At 45.3% G+C, this 27,947-nt stretch overlaps 2 protein-coding genes across 4 annotated transcripts in view; one reads left to right on the top strand and one right to left on the bottom strand.

The window, feature by feature from the left end:
• Window positions 1–26,226, top strand: part of noxa1 (NADPH oxidase activator 1) — a 63,361-nt gene extending 37,135 nt beyond the window's left edge. Inside the window, exon 17 of the mRNA XM_061278633.1 lies at window positions 26,200–26,226. Within this exon, the coding sequence (XP_061134617.1) occupies window positions 26,200–26,204 (5 nt within the window). The 3' untranslated portion in view covers window positions 26,205–26,226. The remainder of the gene's footprint in view (window positions 1–26,199) is intronic.
• Window positions 69–27,947, bottom strand: part of stxbp1b (syntaxin binding protein 1b) — a 137,159-nt gene continuing 109,280 nt past the window's right edge. Inside the window, exons 17-20 of one of the 3 annotated variants that reach the window (XM_061278630.1) lie at window positions 18,703–18,788; window positions 11,707–11,861; window positions 6,830–6,948; window positions 69–2,055 (exon numbers count right to left, since the gene is read on the bottom strand). In XM_061278630.1, the coding sequence (XP_061134614.1) occupies window positions 6,839–6,948; window positions 11,707–11,861; window positions 18,703–18,788 (351 nt within the window). In that variant the 3' untranslated portion in view covers window positions 69–2,055; window positions 6,830–6,838. Of the gene's footprint in view, window positions 2,056–6,829; window positions 6,949–11,706; window positions 11,865–18,702; window positions 18,789–27,947 lie in introns of all 3 variants that reach the window. The other 2 variants (XM_061278628.1, XM_061278631.1) reach the window with 2 other exon arrangements.

The raw sequence follows: 27,947 nt of genomic DNA, 5'->3' as shown, positions 1-27,947 counted from the left end.
TTGTCAAATTCATCACGTGCGGTAAAAATGAAGAATGAGAACTTAATAAAGAAAGAAAGAATGATACCTCAGTTTTAAAGTATTTAATTCATACCGTGCATCTAAAAAGTGTCACATTGAATATGCACACCAAACGGGAGGGACGTTACAGTAATATATAGGGGTGTAAATCGCGGGTTTTGTTACGACACGATATCATATAGATACAAAGAAACACGATACGATATTTGCCGATATCTTAAAGCCTGCTGTGATTCATTCACGATACATCACGATATAGTGCTCTACGATCGATTTTTTTTTTAAATAAAAAATATAGAACAATATCCTGATTTATAACAATTCATACGCAAAATCAACAAGGTACTGCAAACTCTTTATTTAGGAAATTACAAAGTGCTTATTTTAACACTGAACTTTGATGTCGTGTTTTTTCTTTAAATGTGCGGCGAGATTTGTGCTCCCTGAATATTTGATCACCGCATGGCAGGATTTACAAACTGCTCGTGTCTTGTCCGTTGAGCCATCTTTTCTTTGGAATCCAAAGTGCTTCCAAACGAATGACTTGAAGCCTAAAGGGGAGCAAATTTCCTCGTCTTTTTGGACACTAGCCATAGCACCAGCCAAGGAGCCGCGTACTAGTTGTTGACTCCCCTTTCATGTGCCTGCTCTGCTCACAACACAACACGCCGCGCACTGCTCCCGGAAAGAGGAAGCAAGCAACAACGAACTGGATTTCAAAATAAAGTCGCGTCTAATGTCCGAGGTCAAACACGGCGATATAAATAAATATTTACGTTTAGCATTGATAAATCGTAGAGCATTATATTGATTAATCGATGTGTATCGATGAATCGTTACACCCATAGTAATATACTAACATTGATTTAATGATAGCTTTTTTCCTCAACTAGATTATTCATCAGGACTTTTTGTATCTAGAAAACAAACAAACAGACAATACTGACATCAGAAGCATTACAATTGACATAGTCAAGGAAACAGGAAAACAGAGAAAATGAAAGACGATAACATCAATTGTCAAAAACAAAACCCTTACACAAGCTTTCTTGAAAATGATATGAATGAAACATAACAGCGAAAGTTGGTATCTGTATGAAAATGGCCACCCAAATATGTATTTTGAATCAACATAACATTTAACTGGGGCGGCTCGGTGGGGCAATGGGTAGCCTGTCTGCCTCACAGTTAGGAGGTTGCGGGTTCAATTCCACCTCCGGCCCTCCCTGTGCGGAGTTTGCATGTTCTCCCCGGGCCCGTGTCGGTTTTCTCCGGGCACTCCGGTTTCCTCCCACATCCCCAAAACATGCTTGCTAGGCCGATTGAAGACTCCAAATTGTCCCTAGGTGTGAGTGCGAGTGCAAATGGTTGTTTGTCTCTGTGTGCCCTGCGATTGGCTGGCAACCGGTTCAGGGTGTCCCCCGCCTACTACCCGATGACGGCTGGGATAGGCTCCAGCACGCCCACGACCCCCGCGGGGACTAAAGCGGTTCAGAAAATTGATGGCTGAACAACATTTAACTGCAGTATTTTCTAGTTTAGTATTTAAACTCATAGTTGGTTCCTTTTATGACCACTGTAAAGTCAACTAGAGCATTTATGTCAAGAATAATTCAACACCTCTCCACTGAAAAAAACCACATGTTACATCAGCTGGTGGATGAAGAGATGTCATTTGAACCTCATTCCGAGATCTAAACTATTTCACATTAAGAAATAAACACCACTGCATAGTAAATTAAATTATTGATCAAACAAATAAAATAAACAGATAAACAAAATATATTCTAGCTAAATTAACTTTGACCAAACACAATTCATATTTATTGACAGAAAAAAGGTTTGCAAGTGCTTTATATGAAACATAGAGAGTATAAATATTGTATTTGTAGAGATCTGCGGGTAGATGTAGGTGGGGAAACCATCCATTTGGCTGCTTCGAAGCAATACAAAAATTCTCTTCAGTGTTTTCTTTCTTCTTTGAGCCTTTAGAGGTTTTTAAATTGAGGAAAGAGTGACCATTTCCAGTTGCTCCTGAAACATAAGACAAACATTAACTGCCAAGGTTTTTTTTACAAATCATTCAACACACATGGGTCTTATTTTACTTCTTTTTTCAAGTTATTGACCAATGTAGCCATCTTACTCTCTTTGACGATGCAATGTTAATGGTTGAACAAACAAGTTTAAGTCAGCCATGGAAAGAATCATTTTCTGAGGTTTTCAGGGGTTGCAGTGGGCCTCAGTAGGGCTATTGTAGTATTGATAGAATTGATACTAATGTGAATAACAATATCGCATCAATATCAAAAATGAAGGGCATTCTATTCTATTTTATTCTATTCTATTCTATTCTATTCTGTTCTGTTCTATTCTATTCTATTCTATTCTATTCTATTCTATTCTTGTTAGAAAATGTATACATGTTATCATGCGTTCTCTAATCAATGCTTTACCGCAATATTACTGCAATATATGCTTGCTGTTTGGCCTTGCTGTTTTCATGATGTACCACAGAAGAGAAAAGTTATCCCTGGGTCAGACAGGACGCAGCTGGCAAATCAGTGGCAACTCAGCAAAAAGAAGGCATCTACCGACAGTTCCTTTCTAACAAAGACCACTTTGTTAGACATCATTCCTCATTGGTGTCTTGCACCCCAGATGAACCTCCAAGTGACCATTAAAGTCAGGGTTTTTCCAAACTATCTTGCTTGTTTCATCCTACACAAAGTTGTAATACATCCTTTGCTATGTTTTGACTAGAGAACAAGGGCTTTCTCTTCTCAACTCAAACTCCTTTTCTAACATGTTCTTATCAGTATGTAACACCTGGTGATTTTTTGCTTACGAGGTAAAGCCCACTTGCTTTCTTAGGGGCTTTGTCTAAACGATTGTGGGTAGGGCAAATCCAAATAAAAAGAGCGGGAGTGTATACAGATATTCAGTGTAGTGAGATTGTTGTAAGGTATCTGTACTGCACTCCTCGCGAGAAAAGACTCAATATTTTGTCTCACTTGTGGTTTGTTTGCTGTTGCTCTTCTCTTATTCAGTCAGCGAAATAAACCTGACAATTCTATTCTATTCAAATGGCTAGTATAGATCATTTGTTTTTATTTCTTTGATTTCAGTTATTTTCAAATTGTCATTTTTTATAGTGACAGTACGTTAAGAGTTATATTATGCTTTTTTTGAGCTTTTCTATCGAACAGCTAGCTGTTCAATGTTGTAGCACAGCACAAAATATACTGTTTGAGTGATAATAGCTTGAAGTTATCTGCAAGTAAACTAACCACAAGCAGTGTGGAATTCGTCTTGTGTTCTTTCTGATTGTCAGGATAAGGTCAGCAGAAAGGAAATCAAAACAATGGTGAATAAGGTTGCACTGAAAAGCTTATTTAACAAATGAATTAAAACAAGCCAGGAGAAGATCATTTCCATCCATCCATTTTCTGTACCGCTCTGTCCCCACGGGGGTCGCGGGCATATCCCCTCTGGAGCCAGGCCTGGAGGTAGGACTCGAAGGCCGGGCACAGCCCGAAAAGAAAACGTGGGTCCCCCTTCCCATGGGCTCACCACTTGTAGAAGGGGCCAAAGGGGTCGGGTGCAAAGTGAGCTGGGCGGCGGCCAAAGGCGGGACCTTGGGTCACTCGGGTGAAAAGAGGGGCGGAGCTCTCAACTGATCACCACTTGGTGGTGGGTTGGCTCCGATGGTGGGGGAAGATGTCGGTCCGACCAGGCAGACCCAAAACGCTCGGTGAGGGTCTGCTGAGGGTTGGACTCCGCCAAGGCTACCCTTTGTCACCGATTTTGTTCATAATTTTTATGGACAGAATTTCTAGGCGCAGCCAAGGCTTTGAGGGTGTCCGGTTTGGGGACCTCAGCATCGCGTCTCTGCTTTTTGCAGACGACGCCGTGCTGTTGGCTTCTTCAAGCCGTGATCTCCAGCTTTCACTGGAGCGGTTCACAGCCCAGTGTGAAGCGGTCGGATGAGGGTCAGCACCTCCAAATCCGAGTCCATGGTCCTCGGTCGAAAAAGGGTGGAATGTCCTCTCCGGATCAGGGATGAGATCCTGCCCCAAGTGGAGGAGTTCAAGTATCTTGGGGTCTTGTTCACGAGTGAGGGCAGGTTGGAGCGCGAGACAGACAGGCGGATTGGTACAGCCTCGGCAGTAATGCGGACTCTGTACTAATCTGTCGTGGTGAAGAGAGAGCTGAGCCAAAAGGCAAAGCTCTCGATTTACCGGTCGATCTATGTTCCTACCCTCGCCTATGGTCACGAGCTATGGGTCGTGACCGAAAGAACGAGATCCCAGATACAAGCGGCCGAAATGAGTTACCTCCGCAGGGTATCCGGGCTCTCCCTTAGAGGTAAGGTGAGAAAATCGGTTATCCGGGAGAGACTCGGAGTATAGTCGCTTCTCCTCCACGTTGAGAGGAGCCAGATGAGGTAGTTCGGGCATCTCATCAGGATGCCTCCTGGACACCTCCCTGGCATGTCCCACTGGTAGGAGACCCCGGGGATGACCCAGGACGCGCTGGAGAGACTACCGTGATTTTCCATGCATAATGTGCAAAATTTAACTAATTTATTGTCCTAAAATCTGGGGTGCGCATTATGCTTGGGTACAACAATTTTTGAAGAGAATCTCCCTCGAAATAAAACTTGAAATCACCTTTCTTCTTGTTTGTTGTCAATCGCGCATCGCATTCAGCCATCCTGCCCAACACACTTAGTAACATTCATAATTGACGACACATCGTTTGATGCGATGGTGCAATCCTTGATGGTGTGTTATTGTCAAATATTGTTTGTTTTTTAATCTCCATCGCAGACCGGATATCATACGGAGGCTGCCATGACAGTATGCGCAGAACGGATGCGCAAGACACGTCAGCTATATAAAGAGCGAGAGTTCAGTTCTCTACCTATTAGTTTCAATTCACAGTTTAATTAGCAGTTTCAATCAGCAAATAACAAAATGCGTATTACAGGTAATATTTTATTCCACAACACTTTGCCTTGTTCTTTTCTTCTCTGCTGTTCACTTCAAACACGCTTAAGGAACTGTGTAATGCATGCCTGATGGTTTTTCTCTAAATCATGGACACGGCCAGAGTCGTCTTGACCGTTCAGTACTTGATTATATCTTGTGTTTTGACTAAACGTCATATGTCGCCTAATGTGAGACGCCAGCTTTTCGATTACTACTGAACGCTCTGCACAGAGGGAAATATTTTGCCTAACAAAGAAAAGATACGGTTGGAAGCATGATTAAACTAAGAATGTAATGATGTAAGCAAAGACCTGGAGTATCAAAAGAACAAACTTTGCATAGTCAGGGAACAGTAATAGATTAATGATGTCACAGCCAAAAAGCTCACATAATTTCGTACAAAATGACAAAATTGAAAGAATGACGAACGGATGAGGTGCGACAGTGTAGGTGTAAGAATGGAGCAGAATGTTTACAGGAAGGTCACTTGGAGATAAAACGAGCAGGTGCCAGAGGGAGACAGCCAAGGACTCGGCCAAAGATGATCACCAAGGCCGAAAGACAAGATGGAAGACAACAGCCCCCACACACACCGAATCGCCCATAATCAGAGCCCACCCCCATGGAACCAGCTCTCACCGAACCAGCACCCACTCCCATTGAATCAAACTCTACTGCGAACTCGCCCCACCCCAAAGACTCATCACCCATCAAACTCAGCCCACACTGGCATGTGCAACTGAATATAAGCTGACCAAAGAACCTTGAACGTTGCCTTTTCTGAATGGAGACTGTAACAATAATTAGTTTTGCTGAAGCGCTGGTCGGCCTGAAACCGGAGGTCACATATCTTCGCTCAAGCCAACATATCTGCCAGCTAGCCTTGGGGAGTCCTTATACTCCCTTCCTTGTCTTACTGTGAGAGGCCCTCACTAGTTATGAACAGAACACCTTTGTTCTTTGTTAGTTCAAGAGAAGTCCTTTCTCTTTTGATTGTTTTTGTCCAAGACAGTTTTTTAGTTATCCCATATTTACTCAATGTTTGTTTAAGTAGACTTCATGCAAGTTATCTCACATCTACTTAACGTTTACTTCGAGTGTATGCACAAGAGGGACACGGCATCCAGGTTTGGAGATTGCAGCCGGGAACGAGGCTGCCAACCATCTAAGAACAGACTCTGCATTCCTGGGGTCACGGATCGGCCAAGGCTATGCGGCCTCGCACCACACAACATTATTAGCTAGCTGAACAGCATTGCTACAGTCACACTCTCCCCTCCCTTTAGTGTAGCAACGCCTCTTGTAACCAGGGCAACCCAATATAAAAAGAGGAGATGACGGTAGGGCAGGTCATAATTGGTGGAGGACTGTGAACTGGGCCCTCTACCTAATTCTCCTCGCGAGCAAAAGAATACTGGTTGTCTTCTCCTCTTTGTTTCCAGTGTGTAAATAAATGTCTGATGGTATTTAGACCTGACAGAGACTTTCTGCTCTTGAAAGGCCCAGCGCTGTATTGTACTTTCCTGAAAACAGAGCTTTCTTAACAAGAATTGTGATTGAACTCAACCAACCTGTGTAAGTCTAATTTCTGCTTCAGTGTCTTAGCATTTTCCTAAATCTGAAGAAATCAAACGAGCACGCAGTGAGTAAATTGGATAACAAGTGATTGGTAATGGCTTTTGCCGTGAGGCGCAGATAGCGCGCTCCCTAAATTGTGGACAAAATCCAACACTACTGTTGTTTGTTAAATAAATATGGTAAGTGTACTGCATGTAGAAATGTCAATATAGTGATCCACAAACGAGGGCATTTACCGCCATGTATCATTGGGGTGACTGCTCCCCGGTGGTCTCAGGTGGTGCATTGGGGTCCATGAAATCTGGGTGCTGCAGTTCCTTCAGGTATTTGGGAGGTGTAAGGATGTGGGTGGAACCTGCAAAAGACAAACAGCTTTGCTCAAAATTAATGCAGAGAGTCAACTGTAAAGTGCGATGAAAGCCAACAAAATGCACCGTTTTATTAAAAAAATTGGGTGCAGTATTTTTCACTATCCAACCTTAGAAAAAACGTGCCTATTGTTTCTTGTCACAGAGAATACACCATGGACCAGAACCACGAACTAGATGTATATCCGGTAAAATCTCATTTGGCATCGCCCTTTCCAGTAAAGCCAGGCGTCGTCGTTTTAAATCGATTTTACTTCAGATGATTTCTATGAATTTTTTCTGGGTTGTTATTTTATGTGTATGGTTTTTGTGTAGCGGCATGGTGGGGCACTGGTGAGCACGTCCGCCTCACAGTTCAGAGGCTGCGGGTTCGATTCCACCGCCGGCCCTCTCTGTGTGGAGTTTGCATGTTCTGCCCGTGCCTGCATGGGTTTTCTCCGGGTATTGTGGTTTCCCCCCACTTCCCAAAAACATGATTGAGCACTCCAATTTGCCCGTAGGTGAGAGTGCGAGTGCGGATGGTTGTTCGTCTCTGTGTGCCCTGTGATTGGCTGGCAACCGGTTGTGTGGCTTGCCCTGATATCCCTGTTCGTCATGGCGTAACTCTGCTTTGATGAGGAATGGAGACGGTGGGTTGGTAACTTTCACATTGATACATTTTTAGCTACAGATAGCACTGAAGTCTACTAGGCATTCTTTTCCTGCTAATAATACAGCTGTCAACCCCACAAGGGTACCCTTTTTTAAAGAGGAAGCCAACCCCCAAAAAACATTTGCAAGAATATTGTAATGTTTGTTATTGTTTATTAGGGGATGTGTGAGGGCGGGGGGTGCAGATGGGCAGGAAATGACGCGGAACGAGGGGGCGAGTATGGAGTGGATGTGTGTGAGTTGTGGCCGCCAGCAACTCGTGTAAGTATGCGTAAGTTGTTATTTTGAGTTCGATAAAAACAAAAAGTTGCACCCGCTACTGGTTTCATCTTTGCCCACGTTGAGGGCATTACATTTGGTGTCAGAAGTAGGATTTATCTGCTGGCCACCCGACGTGTGTCAAGATGTTCAACGATCTCGTCTATCGGCGAGTGGTGAAGGAGGAAGCCGGACCATGCGGCGGCCCTGGTGGAAAAGGACGCCGTGTCATGTGTTGTTGACATGCCAATGCCAAGAGCTGCAGAGCATGGTCGCGTCGAGGCTGGAGTTTCGCGCCCAAAGGAGCGTGAGGCCGCCATGACGGGTCTGCGTCACGACGCTGTGGCGGGTGTTGCCGCGGTTTGTCCAGGGGTGCATGCGCATGCCGGCGCCCTCTGGCTTGCATAGCCAGTGATGAAGGCGCCAAAGTTTTGTGGGAAAGAAAGTTGGGAGGCCTATCAAGCACAGTTTGAGTTGGTGGCTGATGCTGCTGGTTGGTCGGGGAAGGTGAAAGCGGCACAGTTGACTTGACTACGGCACGCTAGTGGGCTCTTTGCAGAGGTGTTTTGGAGAATTTAATTTGAGAGCCTTCTACGCTATGAGTTCAAGCAGCGTGATCGCCGCCCGGGAGAGCCGCTCCGCTGTCTTGCCCATGAGATTGAGACCCTGGGTCGGTGCGCATTTCCTGGTGTGTCAAATGGGGTCCAGAATAAACTGATTTGTGACCAGTTTGTCCAATCTCTCAGAGCAGATGAGCTGCGCCTGCATATTCAGCTCAACGACCCGGCATCCCTGGGGGTGGTGCTTGTTCTTGCGATGGAAAGAGAGAGTCCAGGGGGCCCTGCAGACAACAATCTTTCCTGTGTCTGCAACGTCGTTGGCAGTGGAGGAGCGGTGCAGACCGACGTGGGTGGAGGAGCTGGTGTGCGCAATTAATGCCCGCACAACTGCACAGCATGAGGAGAAGAGCAGTCTACGAGCACGCTCCACTGTCTGCTGGGGGTGTGGCCACCCAGGTCATCTCCTGCGGAGCTGCCTGAGGAATCAGTAGGGAAACGAGAAGGGGTCCGTGTAACTGGGACGACGCGGACCCTGCCAGTTGTTGACCGGGAACAGCAACCTGCATGCTAAGGAGCCGCATGTGGGGGGCCCCCATGTCCAGGACGAGGCTGTTGTAACTGTGGGCTGGACAGATGTCGGGGACCCCAGTCATGTTCGCGTGCGGATTCGAAATGTTTCCTGCGCAGCCCTGGTGGACTCTGAGTCTTCAGCCACAATTGTGAGGCCCGACGTTGTTCCAGTGGGAACCGTTTTAGGACCAGCCTCGACTAAGCTGAAGACAGTGACTGGAGAAACAGCTCATATGAGGGGCAAAAGTACATTTGAGTTTGTCCTGGGCGGGTTGTTAACAACGCACTCAGCTTAGGTGGCGGATGTGAGTGACCCTTGTATTCTGGGTCGGGACTTTTTGAGAGCTGCAAAGTGTGTGGTGGACTTGGGAGCTGGTGTGCTCATCCTGCCAAATGGTCTGCGAATGAAGATGATTACGGCATCGCAAGGCAGAGATGAAGGGGTGACCATCAATACAACAGATCTTACGACGGACAACCTGCTGGTCCGGCCCGCAGTACACCACTCCCCTCAGCAGTCAACGGCAAGCCGAGTAAAATTTGCTCACCCTATGCTGGACCGCATGCTGGGGGGAGCAAAGTCATCCAGCCCAGAATTGTCAGTGAAAACAAAAGACCGAACTGGGGCAGTCCGGTCCATCTGGGAAAGGAACCGCAAAGGGCTGACTGCTGAGCAGAAGGAGCAGTTGTGGCAGGTCTTCTGGGAATTTGAGAGCATCTTTGCCCTCAATGAGAATGAGGTGGGCCTCACTCACTCGGTTGAGCATCACATCGACACTAGTGAGGCAGGAACTGTCAAGGTGCGTCTGCGGCGTCTGCCTCTGGCCCGACAGGAGACTGCAGATCAAGAGGTCTGTGCCATGCTCGAGGCAGGGATCATCGAGCTGTCAAACAGCCCGTGGGAAGCTGGTGTGGTCATGGTCCCGAGAAAAAACAGCACCAGACCACAGTTCTGTGTGGATCTCAGGCCACTCAATAAAGTGACAAGGAAGGATTGCTACCCGCTCCCGAGGATAGATGAGACTTTGGATCTGGTCTCACCGTCTGCATGGTTCTCGTCACTCGACTTGCGCAGTGGCTACTGGCAGGTCCCCCTCACCGTTGAGTCCAGACCTAAGACAGCATTCTGTACCATCAGAGGACATTGGCAGTTTAAGGTCATGAGTTTTGGACTATGCAATGCCCCAGGGACGTTTGAGCGTTTGATGGACACTGTGCTCGCAAACATTCCCCAGAAAGAATGTTTGGTGTATCTAGTCATAATGTCTGAGGCTGGTGGTAGGGAGAATTGCAACTGAAACTGCATCCAGAGAAGTGCCACTTTATGCAGCGGGAAGTGTAGTTTCTGGACCACCGAGTGAATGGAGAGAGCATCGGTACGCTGGAGGAGAAAGTCAAATCCTGGGGCTTGCCTCGTATTACAGTCAAGGGATTTTCGTCCATTGTTTCATCTTCTTTGAGACAACCAACCCTTTGTGTGGATGCCGGACTGTCAGGAGGCATTCTCCAACCTAAGAAGAGCCCTCACGAGCGCTCCTGTCCTTGCGCCACCGGATCCAACCTTGCCTAGACACAGACGCTAGCGATGTCGGCATGGGGGGGGGGGTGTCGCAAGTAACGTTGGGGCATGTTCTGCCGGTTTGGAATTGCAGATATTCTCCACAGTGACCAGGGCAGGAACTTTAGGTCCAAGGTAGTTGCTGCCCTTTGTGAACGCCTGGACATGCAGAAGACATGCACAACACCTTTGCATCCACAGAGTGATGGCTTGGTGGAACGGTTTAACTGCACCATGCAGCAGCAGCTCGCCATCCTCACCTCAAAACACCAGCGTGACTGGGACCGACACATTCCGCTGGTACTGATGGCCTATTGTTCAGCTGTCCAAAGTTCAACTAGCTGCACCCCTGCTCTGCTGATGCTTGGCCGGGACGCCAGTGGAGATGGCTTTTGGGCGACTCCTAGACAGCTGTGAGGGGCAGCCGGGGTTGGAGTATGCTTGGAGGCTGCAGGATCGGTAGGAGGTCGCGCATGCATTTGCCCGGGACCAGCTCGAGAAAGCCGGCATGCGCAAAAAGTGGAACTATGATGTGCAGAGCAAGGGGCGGAGCTTTCTAGTCGATGAGCTAGTTTGGGTGTACACACCTAAGCATAAGAGGGGGCGCTACCCCAAGTTAGACTGCCATTGGGATGGAGCATAACGAGTGCGCGAGCGGGTGGGGGAGGTGGTGTACCGAGTGGCAGTTCCCCATCGGGGTAGGAGAATAGCCCTGCATCGAGACAGGTTAGCCCCATACCAGGGCAGTGATGTGCCCGTATTTGAGACGGTATCGTCCATGGATGTCCCTGCTCAGCCGGCTGGAGATGGATACAGGCCAGACCGCCCTCAGAGGACGATGCGAAGACCGCGACCGCTGGAGGACTTTGTTTGTTGACCCCTAGGGGTCGAGGGTTTCATAAAGGGGAGGGCAGTTTCATAAAGGGGAGGGCAGCTTCATAAAGGGGAGGCAGTTTCATAAAGGGGAGGCAGTTTGTTATTGTGCATTATGAGAAATGTGAGGGCGGGGACCCGGTTGGGCGGGAAATGACGCGGAAGGAGGGCACGAGTGTGCGAGTGTAGAGTAGATGGGCGTGAGTAGTCCATTTACAACCAAAGGTAATGGATAAAAATGAGTAGGGTAGGCCTGTAACTGTCTGAGAACGTACCAATTAGGGCCTCCCATTTGCCATTGGCTTGGGTGACCTCATACACACAGCGCATCTCACTGTAGGTCATTCCTCCAACAATGAAGACAATAACCCTTGGCCCCGTCTTCACCTCTGTGGGGCCCCGGTTTTTGTGCCAGTTACCATAGCGGGCACTACTAGATAAAAAGAAAAAAAGAGAAACATGACATAAATATCTATTTACATTTATACTGTATTCATTACATCACACACTGAACCAGACCATACACATGCAGGAAAGGTGAGTAAACAAGTGGCTAGAGATTGAATTGTATGTTCATGCAGCCAAAACACAATATTTCATATTGAAGGTTCATCTGCGAAAATTACACAGCAGTCACAGCTTACAGTTACAAACCGGTTTCAGTTGAAGTTGGGAAATTGTGTAAAGTTGAAGTTAAAGTCCCAATGATCGTCACACACGCATCTGGGTGTGGTGAAATTTGTCCTCTGCATTTGACCCATCCCCGTGTGATTTTGATCCATCCCCTGGGGGAGAGGGGAGCAGTGAGGAGCAGCGGCGCCGCGCTCGGGAATCATTTGGTGATCTAACCCCCCAATTCCAACCCTTAATGCTGAATGCCAGGCAGGGAGGCAATAGGTCCCATTTTTATAGTCTTTGGTATGACCCGGCCGTAAATAAATGTAAATAAAACCAAAATACGATTTGAAAATCCTTCTCAACCCATATTCAATTGATACACTACAAAGACAACATATTTAATGTTCAAACTGATAAACTTAATTGTTTTTTGCCAAATAATAATTACCGTAAAATCCGGACTATTAGCCGCACCGGATTATAAACCGCACCAGCTAAAATTGGGGGATATTTTATTTTTTTTCTTCTATAAGCCGCACCGGACTATAAGCCGCACGTGCACACGCGTTTTTTACAAAGAAAGACCGTTCACAGAAAGCCTTTTTAAAGTTTTAATAACATACTTTAACATGTCTTTCTGAACATTGCCTGTGACGCAGCAGTAGTACCGCAGCAACAAGGAAGCGTGCACGCGAGTTATTAACAAAGAAAGACTGGACACAGAAAGCTTTTTTAAAGTTTTAATAACATACCTTAACATTTCTTTCTAACGCGAGTTATTAACAAAGAAAGACTGGACACAGAAAGCTTTTTTTAAAGTTTTAATAACATACCTTAACATTTAACACAAGACTAATAGGGCTGGGTTAAAAAAAACATACCCGGTAAAAGTCACTGAGACGCGGCGGTAACACAGCAGCAACACGGTAGTACAGCACCAACAGGGCTCGTTAAAAAACATACCAGCAAATGTAAAAAAAGAGCTTCATCGTCTTCATCTTCCTCCTGTGCAATGGCGAAGCCTTCCTCCTCAGCGTCCGATTGGAATAGCGTTAGATATCCTTCGCCTCACTCAGTCTCTCTTTTGTCGTCGCTTTTATGCCTTTCTTCGAGTGTGATGAGGGTCTGTTCATGGTCATTTTATTCATGCACGAAGCGCTAAATTACATTAAACTAGCGAGCGACACGTCTCGCTCCAGAGTCGACGGGACCACGAAATAAAGACAAGGGTGACGCAACCGTGTTGACAAACTAGCACGTCTTCTTCGGCGCATTATCTCTTCTTCGTCTGTCTCGCTCTTGCTTCCTGCTAGAGCGCCCCGGAGGCCGTAAAAAACTCTTTCATTGATTCATTGAAAGGTAGAAAGCAGAGGGAAGAGTCCCTTGTCAGCTCCTTCACTTCCCGGACGTTGAAGGGATGCTACCAAGCCGCGGTTGAAATGTCGGAAAAAAGTCGGTACCGATACCGCGGTCGGCAGTTTCACCATTCAGTCTGTAAACACTGCGTCAATACTTCTCTTGAAACTTTCCTCTGACTGGGCTGTGATACATGATTCGGGTAGGCGGTTCCAGCTATTAACTACACGGGTAGAGAGAGTAGCGTCGCCATGGATGCGTAACCTCCTCGGTTTGTATAGCTTCAAACTGTGACCACGTGTCGAAGTATCATTATTTAAGATGAAATACTCCCTCAGGTCTTCACCAAGTTCGCCTCGGAGAATGCGCCGGGTATATATCAAATCTCCTCGGTGACGACGGTAGGCCAGAGAGAAGAGATTCAACTGTCTTTTCCCTTTACGATCCTAACACACCCTACTCTAAACAGGAAAGTCCCACACGTGTAAACGGTCCCACCGGAACTCTGTAACGTGAACTTAGGTTCCGGGTGAATTATGTCAACCCACTACAACGGCGCCATTAAAGCCTCGGGGTTCAAAGTAACCTTCTGAATAAAATGCATTAAAAGTTCACGTTCATTACAACTTGTTTTTGGTGAGCAAAATGTCAGAAGAATTGAATTTAAATGCTGCTTGATTGGGTTTTAATGGTCCAAACAACGCCACTGCTTTGTGTAATCTCTGAGTCACATGGCAGAGTAAGAGAAAGGGTTTAGAGCCCTAGGGTGCATTCCTACTAAAGCTCATAATAGTCACAAGCAACACAGCCAGAATAAGCAGCAGCCATAGTAGTGTTTCAAAATAGTATTTTTGTTGTTTTTTTCTTCAAGATACCGCAGTGTATAAAAGTGAAACGTTTTTTTTTTTTTTTTTTTTGCCATTTTTCACATGTCCTGAGTGTTGTTAGTCACCTAAATGTTGAACAGAAGGTGTGTTTTATCGAAGTCAAATAACTTGTTTGGCACGCTCAAACATCCATCTATCCATCCATCCATTTTCTGTACCGCTTAGTCCCCACGGGGGTCGCGGGCGTGCTGGAGCCTATCCCAGCCGTCATCGGGCAGTAGGCGGGGGACACCCTGAACCGGTTGCCAGCTTATCGCAGGGCACACTGAGACAAACAACCATTTGCACTCGCACTCATACCTAGGGCCAATTTGGAGTCTTCAATCGGCCTACCAAGCATGTTTTTGGGATGTGGGAGGAAACCGGAGTGCCCGTAGAAAACCCACGCGGGCCCGGGGAGAACATGCAAACTCCACACAGGGACGTGCTACCCAGTGCGCCACCGAGCCGCCACGCTCAAACATGGCGAATAAAAAACTCTTGAATCTTGAATCTTTAAGTGATCAAGTCATCACAAAAATCACGAAAAAATCCTTATATAAGCCGCACCTGAGTATAAGCCGCAGGGTTCAAAATTTGGGAAAAAAGTCGCGGCTTATAGTCCGGAATTTACGGTAACTTCGAATTTCATGGCTGCAACATTTCCAGTCGAAGTTGGGAAAGGTGGCAAAAAATACTGAGAAAGCTGAGAAAAGCTCATCAAACACCTATTTGGAACATCCCACATGTGATCAGGCTAATTGGGTACCATGATTGGGTATAAAAGGAGCCTCCCCAAACATGCTCAGTCGTTCACAAGCAAGGATGGGGTGAGGTTCAGCACTTTGTCCACAACTGCATGAGAAAATAGTTGAACAGTTTAAAAACATTTCTCGAAGCAAAATTGAAAGGAATTTAGGGATTTCAACATCTACAGTCCATAATATCATCAAAAGGTTCGGAGAATCTGGTGAAATCACTGCACATAAGCGCCATGGCCGGAAACCAAGTCTGAATGACTGTGACCTTTGATGCCTCAGACGGTATTGCCTTAAAAACTGACACAAGTGTGTCACCAAATCGGCTCAGGAAAACTTCAGAAAACCACTGTCAGTAAATACAGTTCATCACTACATCAGTAAGTGCGGGTTAAAACTCTACCATGCAAAGCCAAAGCCGTTTATGAACAACATCCAGAAACACCGCCGGGTTCTCTGGGCCCGAGCTGATGTAAAATGGACTTATGCACAAAGGAAAAGTGTTTTGTGGTCTGATGAGTCCACTATTCAAATTGTTTTGGAAACACTGGACGTTGTGTCCTCCGGACCAAAGAGGAAGCGGACCATCCGGACTGTTATCAACGCAAAGTTCAAAATCCAACATCTGTGATGGTATGGGGGTGCATTAGTTCCCATGGCGTAGGTGACTTACATTTCTGTGAAGGCAACAATCGGACAAAGATTGCAAAAGTTAGCGTAAATGTAGCTATTTGGGGCACTTAGTGTTGAAATAAATTCATTTTTGGTTTAATTTGGGTCACTTCCGGTTTATTTGGGTCACTTCCGGTTTAATATCCGTCACTTTCGGTTTAGCTGAGGTCACTTCCGGTTTAGAAAGATCACTTCCGGTTCATTTGTGATCACTTCCGGTTTGATTTGGGGTCACTTCAGGTTTGCCTGAGGTCACTTCCGGTTAATTTGGGGTCACTTCTGGTTCATTTGGGGTCACCTCTGGTTTGATTTGGGGCACTTTCGGTTCATTCTGGGTTCATAGGGTCACTTCAGGGTCAATCCAAGATGGCCGCCACACTGGAAGTGGGGTTCAAGGGTTGAATTGTGAAAGCATAGTGGAAGTGGGGGTGAAGGAAGTGAATATTGTAAGGATAAGTTGAACAAAGTGAATAAAGTTGGAATGTAGAAATAAGAAGGGAAAAACTAAATTTTGGGAAAATTTGGTGGGAATTTCAAAATTGAAAATTTGGAAATTTTGGTAAGTGGGAAAGTGTGGAATAGGTAGGCAAAAGATGAAGAGTTGAAAGTTGGAAAGAGTTGAAGCGGTGGAAAAATGTAGAAATTAGAAGTGAAGAACTAAATGGAGTGAAATTTTGCAAAATTTTGTGCAAATTTTAAAAGTGAAACGTGAAATTTTTTAATTTGGCAAGTTAGGGAATGTCACCAATGTGATTTGAATGTGTTGAATTATGTGAATTTCAAACTGGAACAACGTAAATGTGAAATGTTGAATCTTCCATTAAGAATGAATGGGGATTAATTGCCGGAAATTTGTGAATTTTGCGAAAACGGAAAATTTTTGGAACGAAAAAAATGTAAGCACCCATGTCCTGAATATTTGGAATAACAATAAATGAGTATGTGGAACTAGTTAAGCGTCAAAAAAGTGAGCGGAAGATGTAGAATAATAATAAAGGACAAGAATAACAATAGTGTGAAGGTGAAGACCTTTGCCTTCACACAATAATAAAGGACAGGAATAACAATAGTGTGAAGATCTACTCCAGGGGTGGCCAAACTACGCCCCGCGGGTCAACTGCGGCCCGCGGTCCAGTTTTTATTGGCCCGCAGCAAAGAATAAGTACTGGGCAGGCCATCGAGTTAGCGGAAAGATGCTAATTTGCGATCGTGCTAACACGCGCAAACGGACCTCTAAAGGAAATTAAACGAACATTTGGAGCAATACTACATTGTCCTAAAGGTTAGACACATGTGATCATTCATTTCTCTTGTTAGGAGACACACTTACATCGCCAATGACTCCTGTAACACCGTAACCGATATATGTACAAGAACATAAAAAAGGAAGTGGTATCGCCTGAAAACGGCCCTCAAAATAAATCACCCTACCTCAAATCAAAGCATGGCTGAATAACATAAATAACATGGAGAATTCTTAACACAAACTGTAAATATGTTTTTAGAACAACTTTTATTATTATACATTTTTTTATAACAAGGTAGAAGTGTACATACTGTAAATATGTTCTTAGAACTCTTTTATTATTATAACAATTTTCTATAACAAGGTACAACACTGTAAATATGTTTTTAGAACTCTTATTATAATAACCTTTATTTGTTTTAAAAACTAAAAGGTACAAGTGTACGCACTGCAATTGTGTGGGCACTCCTTGCCTTCTGCTGGCGTGTGGGCAGGTTTTGTGCCATAATTCCTCAATTTAGAAGTTTTATTTTGACTTTTAATTATTTTTTTCAATTTGGAAAGAAAATGCGCGATGTAGGGAAACCGCGATAAACTGTACATCACTGAAAATCAAGGCAATTGTGTTTGTCTAATTTGTAAAGAGACGGTTGCCTTGTTTAAGGATTTCAACTTAAAGAGACACTATCAGACTAAACATGCGAACACAAACGACCAGCTAACAGGGAGTGACCGAGCTGATAAAGTGAAGCAGCTCCAAGCTGAACTGGCATCACGACAGCGATTCTTCACATGGGACTGAGTCAAAAATAAATATTACTAAACAAGCTACGAAGTGGCCATGTTAAGACTGTTGATGTTATGGACCTGTAGACCTGACACAAACTATTATTTTCTGAAAGATAATGTATGTATAAATGACAAGAGCAAAATTCACTAGTTTTAATAATAACAGACAACTTTGCATTACTCATAATTCCCGTTCAAAATGTTCATGAGGCAAAAGTAATTTTAAACTCATGTAAATTTGTTTGTTCAATGTTATCTGACTCTTCAGATATGAATGAAAGGCAGAATTTGTGTTTTTAGAGTTGTTCACATCTACCTGATTGACTCATATTTGGTTATTTTGTCATTTGAAAAATAAAGACAATTGTGACAATGACTTTGTTTTATAACAGTGTGTATTTGCATGACATTTTTGTAGTTAAAAAATGTCAGAAAAAACTATTGGCCCCCGGGCACCTTCACTTTATCAAATCTGGCCCTCCTTGCAAAAAGTTTGGACACCCCTGGTCTACACCTTCACACTAATAATAATAATAAAGGACAGGAATAACAATAGTGTGAAGGTCTTCACCTTCACACAAATAAAGGACAGGAATAACAATAGTGTGAAGGTCTTCACCTTCACACTAATAATAAAGGACAGGAATAGCAATAGTGTGAAGGTCTTCACCTTCACACTAATAGAGGACAGGAATAACAATAGTCTGAAGGTCTTCACCTTCACACTAATAAAGGACAGGAATAACAATAGTTATCTTCACCTTCACACTAATAATGTATTAGATATTTGTTGCAATTAGCTAGCAACCAGATCCGGGTTACCTACTGCTGTCAGCTGGGATAGGCTCCAGCACGCTCACAACCCTCGTGAGGACAAAAGCAATTAAGAAGATAGATGTATGGATATTTGTTCAATTATACTACAATCAACCGGATATAAAATATGTAATACTGTGATATACTAACCTTGATGGAGCATTGGATTTCGCTGATGCCTGTCTCTGGGAAATGTATGGGTATTGCTTGGTGTCAAGTTTATCCTCAATGGCATCCTGTTGGAACACAAGGTAAATGTCCTGACTTTGACAGATTTTATCTAATCCATACTTAAACTACCAATTATGGCTGTTCTGCTGACACACTGCTAATACCTGCTAGACCAGTGGTCACCAAACTACGGCCCACGGGCCGGATACGGCCCACGGGACTGTTTAATCCGGCCCGCCAACCCTGAACAAATTGTATTATTAAACTTCATTTTGCCTGCAATGACTGCGTTTCCCCAGTAGATGGGGAAGCGCTCGCCTGCGCATTTACTACCGGAAGCCGTGTCAGAAAGCTCGGTGCACACTCACAAGTGCGTCTACGTACTTGGCGCACTCGCGCTCTATTTGTATCAGTCCCGAATTTAGAGCGTGGGCTGTGACGACAGCATTCTTATAATTCGCGCGCTGAGCTTTCAGATGCAGTTTTGCGCTAAAGCCACCCACAAACCTTCCCCTGGAATCCTTCCATTAAAATGAGTCGCCCAAGGAAAAGCAAGGTGGACACAGTGCCGAGCGTTTAAAAGAGAGTGGCCAATTTGGCTCGACGTACGCGACGTGACGTTCAGCCACATGAACGTCAACATCAACCCGTCACAGATAGAGGTAAACGGACCAACACCTCGGATCTCGCCTAAGAATTGCCACAACAAATTTTACTCCAGACTATGACGCACTAGCAAACTTTAACAAAAAAGACAGCGGTGTCTACAAGTCTACTGGAACCTACAAAAGGATTACAAGGAAGGAACACAAGAACTTTAAGAGACTGCTCATATGTGTCAGAGAGATTCTGCTCTGACAACTGAGCTGAACTTTTATCTGTTAAGATCAGGGCTGTGGACTCGGTTCGGGCTCGGGGACTCGGACTCGGTCATTTTTGCCGTACTCGGACTGGGTGCTGATTTTGTCCGAGTCCACCGAGTCCGACAATAAAAAAAAGAGGCAAGACGCAGCCAGAGAGTGTCAGGTTACAGTCAGTGCGGTAGGAGTTGGAAGAAGCAGTAAAAACTCCACCAAACTCGTCGTAATGACCCGTGATATATGTTATATCCTTACTATTTTCCAGGTTCTTAGATAGCAAGAATAGGTCGGACAACGACGTGAATGATAACTGCTTTATTCCTTACTCACAGTGCGTTTACAGGGCGTACCACAACAGAATGCCCATCCCACTTCCAGGGTTTTTCTACTACGGAATTTGAGTTAGCCCAAAATACACAACATCTCTTCTCCTCTTACAATGAACGTGCTATATGCATGAACAACATAGTCTTATGCACCTATAACTTGACATCTTCAAGATCTATCAATAACTACCATTAAACAATTATCATATATGGTCCAGACAATTATGACAATAATATTCCCATGAAACCTTAACTTTGGGTGAGGGTCAACTACCTCGAATTATACCGAATTATAGCGAAAAAACGATGTCGTACGGCGTCAGCACTATGTTGTTTTTAATAAAAACATGAAGAACTCACGTTTGCGTCAGTCAATTTGAATTTTTATAAAGGATTATTCTCATTTGATGTCTTTAAATTCATCCGTGTTCTGCCATTGAAGCGGGGTGCATTCAAAGACCAGTCGTACAGACGGAAACGTTTTGTGATCAAATCTTTCATAACGAGAATGATTTGAGTGAATTGATTTGAATGAATAATTGAGAAGAAATTTCTGAAGGCTCCTTTTGTCCCAAGCAAAGTGACAGATGGTGGAAAGGGGGGATAAAAATTGTAAAATCAATTCACTCAAATTATTCTCGTTATGAAAGATTTGATCACAAAACGTGCGTGGCTTTTTCTTAAATGAACACGTTTGACATTGCTATCGTGTCAGCTTTTAATTATATTGCGTGTTAAAGCAAATTAATAAATGCAACAATATAAATTTGCTTTGAAAATACCTGAGTAATAAAATAAAATGGATGGATGGATGAATGATGATCACAATTACCGTTTTTTTCCGTGTATAGTGCGCAAAATTTAACTAATTTATTGTCCTAAAATCTGGGGTGCGCATTATACATGGGTACAAAATTTTTTTATTTTATTTTTATTTTTATTTTTATTTTTTTTTAAGTCCCAATGATCGTCACACACGCAGGGAGGCAATGGGTCCCATTTTTATAGTCTTTGGTAGAGTCTTAACTAGGCTGGATGTAAGTTTTTATGTTGGCGTTGATCTCTCCGACTGCCCGTAAACGCACCACCGCGCTCCGTGCGCGCACGGGAAAAAGGCGGCTCTGTATGGGAGAGACGTTGAAGAGGAATAAAAACACCCTTGGAAACCAAAACTTGCCCCTCGTCGTGACTCGGAGCCGCAACAAATGTTTCGGATTTGTGTAGGGTACATTGTAACAGACAGCAAACGAGCAGGTGATCGAGCAAGCCTTGTCTGATACCAGAGCATTGCGGTCGCATGGAGCGTGTTTGAAGTGAACAGCAGAGAAGAAAGGAACAAGGCAAAGTGTTGTGAAATAAAATGCACAGAACGGCTGCGCAAGACACGTCAGCTATATAAAGAGCGAGAGTTGTTTTCTTCCTATTAGTTTCAATTCACAGTTTAATTAGCAGTTTCAATCAGCAAATAACAAAATGCGTATTACAGGTAATATTTTATTTCACAACACTGCCTTGTTCCTTTGGTCTCTGCTGTTCATCCTAAAACACAAAGGCGCTCTTTAAGCAATGCGACAGTGAGCACCCGGCGCGCTGCGGTTGCGCGACCGCACCAAATTAAGCTCCCTGCGCAGTGCGCACTGAGGTACACTTAAATTTTAGAAAGTACATCAGGACTTTAAAAATATCTTCTAAATTTCAGCGACGGCTCTGTCACAATAATGCGACCAGCGCGGTGCAGTTGGGCGGTCGGCGGCGCGCTACGGTTGAGCGTTCTCTCTCGCGCTCTCTCTCGCACTCTCTCTCTCGCTCTCTCTCGCTCTCGCACACACGCGCACACACGCACACGCGCACACACGCAAACCGGATATTATACGGAGGCCGCCATTACAGATGCGCAAGACACGTCAGCTATATAAAGAGCGAGAGTTCAGTTCTCTACCTAAATCCGTATTACAGGTAATATTTTATTTCACAACACTTTGCCTTGTTCCTTTCGTCTCTGCTGTTCACTTCAAACACGCTCCATACGAGCGCAATGCTCTCGTATCAGACAAGGCTTGCTCCATCACCTGCTCGTTTGCTGTCTGTCACAATGCACCCTACACAAATCCGAAACATTTGTTGCGGCTCCGAGTCACGACGAGGGGCAAGTTTTGGTTTCCAAGGGTGTTTTTATTCCTCTTCAACGTCTCGGTGGTGCGTTTACGGGCAGTCGGAGAAATCAACGCCAACAAAAAAAATTACATCCAGCCTAGTTAAGACCATACCAAAGACTATAAAAATGGGACCCATTGCCTCCCTGCGTGTGTGACGATCATTGGGACTTAAAAAAAAAAAAAAAAAAATACAATTTTTTTGTACCCATGTATAATGCGCACCCCAGATTTTACGACAATAAATTAGTTAAATTTTGCGCACTATACACGGAAAAAAACGGTATATCAACGGTGGAGCACTGGGTAGCACGTCCGCCTCACAGTTAGGAGGGTGCGGGTTCGATTCCACCTCCGGCCCTCCCTGTGTGGAGTTTACATGTTCTCCCGCTTGGTAAGCCGATTGAGCACTCCAAATTGTCCCTAGGTGTGAGTGCGAGTGCGTATGGTTGTTTGTCTCTGTGTTTGTCTCTGTGTGCCCTGCGATTGGCTGGCAACCGGTTCAGGGTGTCCCCCGCCTACTGCCCGATGACGGCTGGGATAGGCTCCAGCACGCCCGCGACCCCCGTGGGGACTAAGCGGTACAGAAAATGGATGGATGGATAACTGTTATATAAGCAATATTATTATCAAACCATCTGTGTCACTCTAAATCTATCTATCTATCAAATTCCTCGCCCTTTGTCAACAACGGCGTGCGTGCGCCCTGACGTCAGCCTCGTTGTCATTCCACAGATCTAGTATATAACTACATATATTGTAGCGTTAACGAAGTACAAGGACCCAAGCACCGGCGTCGACTTCCAGGCAAGGGGCGCCGTGGACTTCCATCCCCGGAGGTGGGACTTCCAGCCACGGAGGTGGAAGAAAGCTCCATAGAATAGGACTGGGCGTGCGTAAAAGCTATGTCCGAGCCCCATCCACCGTCCCCGAACAGCCACCCGGCTGAGCCCCGGCCCCAGACTTCCATCCACGGAGGTTAAAGAGAGCTCCGTAGAGTAGGACCGGACGTGTGTAAAAGCCATAATAATTTTTAAAACCTTCTGTGTCACTCCAAATCCTTAAATCCTTCAAACTCTTTGTCCTCCGTGTCACTTACAAACAAAGCCGCTAATGATGCCGGTAGTACGTGGGGCCATTCGGCATCTTCGTCATCCTGTGATCAATCTTTGTCCTTATTGTAAATAACCGCCGCGCCACGCCGCACCGTGCTGCTGACGTCACTTGAAATTCAAATTACAGTAATCCCTTGCTACATAGTGGTTTGTTTATCGCGGTTTCACCTCTTTTTTTTTTTTTTTTGAAAATATTCACATATAAGTCGCTCCTCAGTATGTCGCCCCCCCACCCAAACTATGATAAAACGCGACTTATAGTCCGAAAATTACAGTAATTTAAAACACACTGACTTTGACTTTTCGTTGCACTTGGAAATCTGAACTGAATTAAATTGACACGTTTCTTCACAATTTATTTGCTACGTTTTACTTAGGTTTGTTCTTGCTTGCATTTTGAAAATATTTGTACTAGGTTCATCTTGTTTTTTCTTTTTCAATTACTTCTCTGGTTCTTCTATATCAAACTAATTTGTTTTAGGTTCATTTACCTGACATGTTTCGGCGGAATCTTTCGCCTTCATCAGAGTGTCACTGATGTGTTTGTGACGCGTCTTTATCAGCTGATGGATGAAGGCGTGGCTCACCTGTCAGATTTGACAGGTGAGTCACGCCCTCTGCCGTCAGTTCACCTCTCCAAAACACTGTTCCAGGTTGTAGAGAGCATGTATGCTCCCTCGTCCCTGTTGATGGTCCTCGGGCCCCGCTTGCGGATCTCAATGGCCTCCCTGATCCAACGCTGATGTTTGTTTTCTTCAGTGCGGATGACTCTGGCCTTCTCCCAGTCCATGATGTGGTTTTCCCTTTTACAGTGGTCGGTGATGGCTGACTTGTAGTGTTCCTGTTCTGCTTGTAGTTTTATTGCTCTTGTTTGTCTTGTTGCTGTCTCCTTCTCACATTCCTTCTTGTGTTCCATTTTTCTTGTGATGAAGTTCCTCCCTGTCTCCCCGATATATGATTTATTACATGATTTGCATGGAATCTCGTATATGGAATTGCATTTTTTTTCCGGATTTACTCTGTCCTTTGGGTGGACCAGTATCTGACGGAGTGTTATATGTGGTTTGATAGGTGTGCTTATGTTGTATTTTTTCATGGCTCTTTTGATGCGTTCCGTAATTCCTCTCACATACGGCAACGTCACCATTCCGCTGGGTTCCTGTTTCCTTGTTTGTTTCTTTCTTTGCTCCTGTGTTTTGTATTTTTTGTTTTTTACCTGTTCTGCACCTTTGGTTATTGCCCATTGTGGATACTGACATTTTTTGAGTGCGTGTTGTATGTATTTTTCTTCCTGTGTTATGTCGTCCGGATCTGTGATTATTGTTGTACGTTCGTATAGTGTTCTGACTACTGACAGTTTGTGTATAGTGGGGTGTTCTGATGTCCAGAGGAGGTATTGGTCGGTGTGTGTGGGTTTTCTGTGTACTTTTGTTCTTATGTCACCATTGTCTGTGTGGTGTATGTTGATGTCTAAAAAGGCTATGGATCGAGCTGTTTCCTCTTCATGGGTGAATTTGATGTTACCCGTGGTGTCTATGGTGTTGAGATGGTCTGTGAGGTGTTGTGTATGTCCTGTTTTTACTTTTTCCAGAATGTCGTCGACGTAACGTTTCCATAGAGTGGGTTTGTATGTGTCCGGGGCTGTTAAGAGTGCCTTCTGTTCTAAATCTTCCATAAAAAAGTGTTTTGGAGAGGTGAACTGACGGCAGAGGGCGTGACTCACCTGTCAAATCTGACAGGTGAGCCACGCCTTCATCCATCAGCTGATAAAGACGCGTCACAAACACATCAGTGACACTCTGATGAAGGCGGAAGATTCCGCCGAAACATGTCAGGTAAATGAACCTAAAACAAATTTGTTTGATATAGAAGAACCAGAGAAGTATTTTGAAAATATGTTTGGAATTTTAAAACATTGATTGGTGTCGCAAACAATGACAACTAAACCATGACAGTGATTTTGTCACGACTCGTCCCCGGTTGTTTTATTATATGTAGGTTGTCATGGTTTCTGTCCGTCTGTGTACTCGCCCCTCCCTTCCTGTGTCAACTCACAATCAATGTACTGATCACAGTCACCTGCCTCTCGTTACCTGTCTCGTATTTAAGTCCTGTCTGCGTGTCACTCCCCTGTCGGATCATTGCTGTCTTTTGTCTCACGTCTGTTCAGTTTCTGTTGTTGTGGTAGTGTCTTGATGTCTTTTGTCTCACGTTTCTGTTCAGTTTCTGTTGTTAGTTTTGTTTGTAAGTTACGTCAGTCTGCCGAGTCTGTTAGTTTGTGTTCTCCAATAAACCCTGGTCCAAGCTGCATTTGGTCGCCCTGCTCCATTCCGATCCGTGACAGATTTTAGTGGTGTGAATGGTAATAAAGCCTCTGAAAAAAGAGCTCTCAGTAAAAGCAAAGGGAGGTGGTCTATGTTTCTATATTAATGAACGTTGGTGTACTGATGTCACGGTGTTGAAAGAGTCTTGCAGCCCTCTCCTAGAAACACTTCATAAACTGCCAGCCGTTTTATTCACCACGTGAGTTCTCCTCACGCATAATAGCGGCCGTTTACATTCCACCACACGCACGTGCAATCAAAGCCACACAGCTGCTGGCTGATCGGGTAACAGACATGGAGAAAATACTACCAAACTCACTAATCATTGTTTTGGGTGATTTTAACAGGGCGAACCTCGCATACGACCTCCCCAAATACAAACAGCAAATAATGTGCCCCACCAGAGGGACACAGACACTGCACCACTGCTACGCCGTAATAAAGGACGCATACCGACCGCTCTGTGCCCCGTGCAGCTTTAGGACTCTCAGACCACTGTCTAGTTCAGCTGATCCCAACCTATAGGCAGAAATTAAAAACTTCTAAACCTGTGGTGAGGAAGTGGACAGTGGAGTCAAAGCAGGACCTCTAAGCCTGCTTTGACTGCACCGATTGGGTTTCTTTTAAGCTACAACTTCAGACCTACATGAACTCACCGATACTGTGACATCAGCTTTTGTGAGGACTTGTGTGTGCAGACTAAGACCTTCTGCACGTACAACAGCAAACCGTGGTTTACACCAAACCTCAGGATGCTGCGCAAAGCCAAAGAGGAGGCTACAGGAGTGGGGGCCGAGACCTTTTCAGGCAGGCCAGGAACACATCGACCCAAGAGATCTGGAAAGCTAAGAGGAGCTATGAGCAGAGCTTGGAGAGACACCTCTCTGCCAATCCTGATCCATCATCAGTGTGGAAAGGTCTGCAGAGCATCACGGCCTACAAGAAACCAACCCCCGTAAACCAGCTAAACAGGTTTTACTGCAGGTTGGAACAGTCACCCGCACAACAGGACCTCCTGCATCACAATCGACATACACACCATACACACCTCCCCCCACAACCCATACCTCCATCATCGTTATCACCTACTCTTTTTCTCTTACAGAAGCCGCACCCGCACTTCAGATTTGTGTCAGATGTTCCGGAGACAAAAGGTCAGGAAGGCACCAGGCCCAGACAGGGTGTCACCCTCCGGCCTGAAAGTCTGTGCTGGACAACTGGCACCCACCTTTGCACGGATCTTCAACCTTTCCCTGGAGCTGTGTGAGGTTCCCTCGTGCTTCAAGAGCTCCATCATCGTACCGGTGGCCAAGAAGCCCGCCATCACAGGTTTGAATCACTATAGACATGTCGCCCTGACATCTGTGGTAATGAAATCCTTCGAGAGGTTAATGTTGAACCACCTGAAGGACATCACGGGGCCCCTGCTCGACCCCCTGCAGTTTGCCACCGAGCAAACAGGTCGGTGGACGATGCGGTCAACATGAGACTGCATTACATCCTGCACCACCTGGACACCCCAGGGACGTACGCCAGGATCCTGTTTGTGGACTTCAGCTTAGCGTTCAATACCATTGCTCCTGACAACCTCCACCAGAAGCTCATCCAGCTCGCGGTGCCTTCCTCCACCTGTCAGTGGATCACCAGCTTCCTGACCAACAGGAGACAGCATGTGAGGCTGTGGACCATCACATCCAACACCCGGACCACCAATACTGGCGGCCCTCAGGGGTGCATCCTCTCCCCACTGCTCTTCCCTCTCGACACTAACGATTGCTCCTCAGGTGACTCTTTTGTGAAGCTCCTGGAGTATGCAGACGACACCACTCTCATCGGACTGATCCAGGATGGTGACGAGACTACGTACAGACAGGAGGTGGAGCGGCTGGTCCACTGGTGCAGCCAAAACCACCTGGAGGTGAACCCGCTTAAGACCGTGGAGATGACAGTGGACTTCAGGTGAGACCCTTCACCACTTCCACCCCTCACTATCTAAAGTAATGCTATTTTCTCCACAGAAACCTTCAAGTTCCTGGGATTCAAAATCTCTCGGGACCTGAAATGGACCAGCCACACAGACTCTGTCCGGAAGAAGGCCCAGCAATGGCTGTACTTTCTGAGACAGCTCAGGAAGTTCAACCTGCCACAGGAGCTGCTGAAGACCTTCTATACTGCCATCATCCAGTCAATCCTCTGCACCTCCATCAATGTCTGGTTTGGATCGGCCACCAAACAAGACAAGCACAAACTGCAAGGGACAATCAGGACTGCAGAAAAGATCATCGGGACCAACTATCTATCCAGGACTTGTACCTGTCCAGGACCAGGAAACGTGCAAGTAACATCTCTACGGACCCTTCTCACCCAGGTCGCAGTCTGTTCAAACTACTCCCTCCGGACGGCGTTACAAAGCCCTGTACGCCAAAACCAGCAGACGGACACAGCT

The sequence above is a fragment of the Syngnathus typhle genome, linkage group LG5, assembly GCF_033458585.1.
Source record: "Syngnathus typhle isolate RoL2023-S1 ecotype Sweden linkage group LG5, RoL_Styp_1.0, whole genome shotgun sequence".
NCBI lineage: Eukaryota > Metazoa > Chordata > Actinopteri > Syngnathiformes > Syngnathidae > Syngnathus > Syngnathus typhle.
This window is presented reverse-complemented; position numbering and strand designations above follow the sequence as displayed.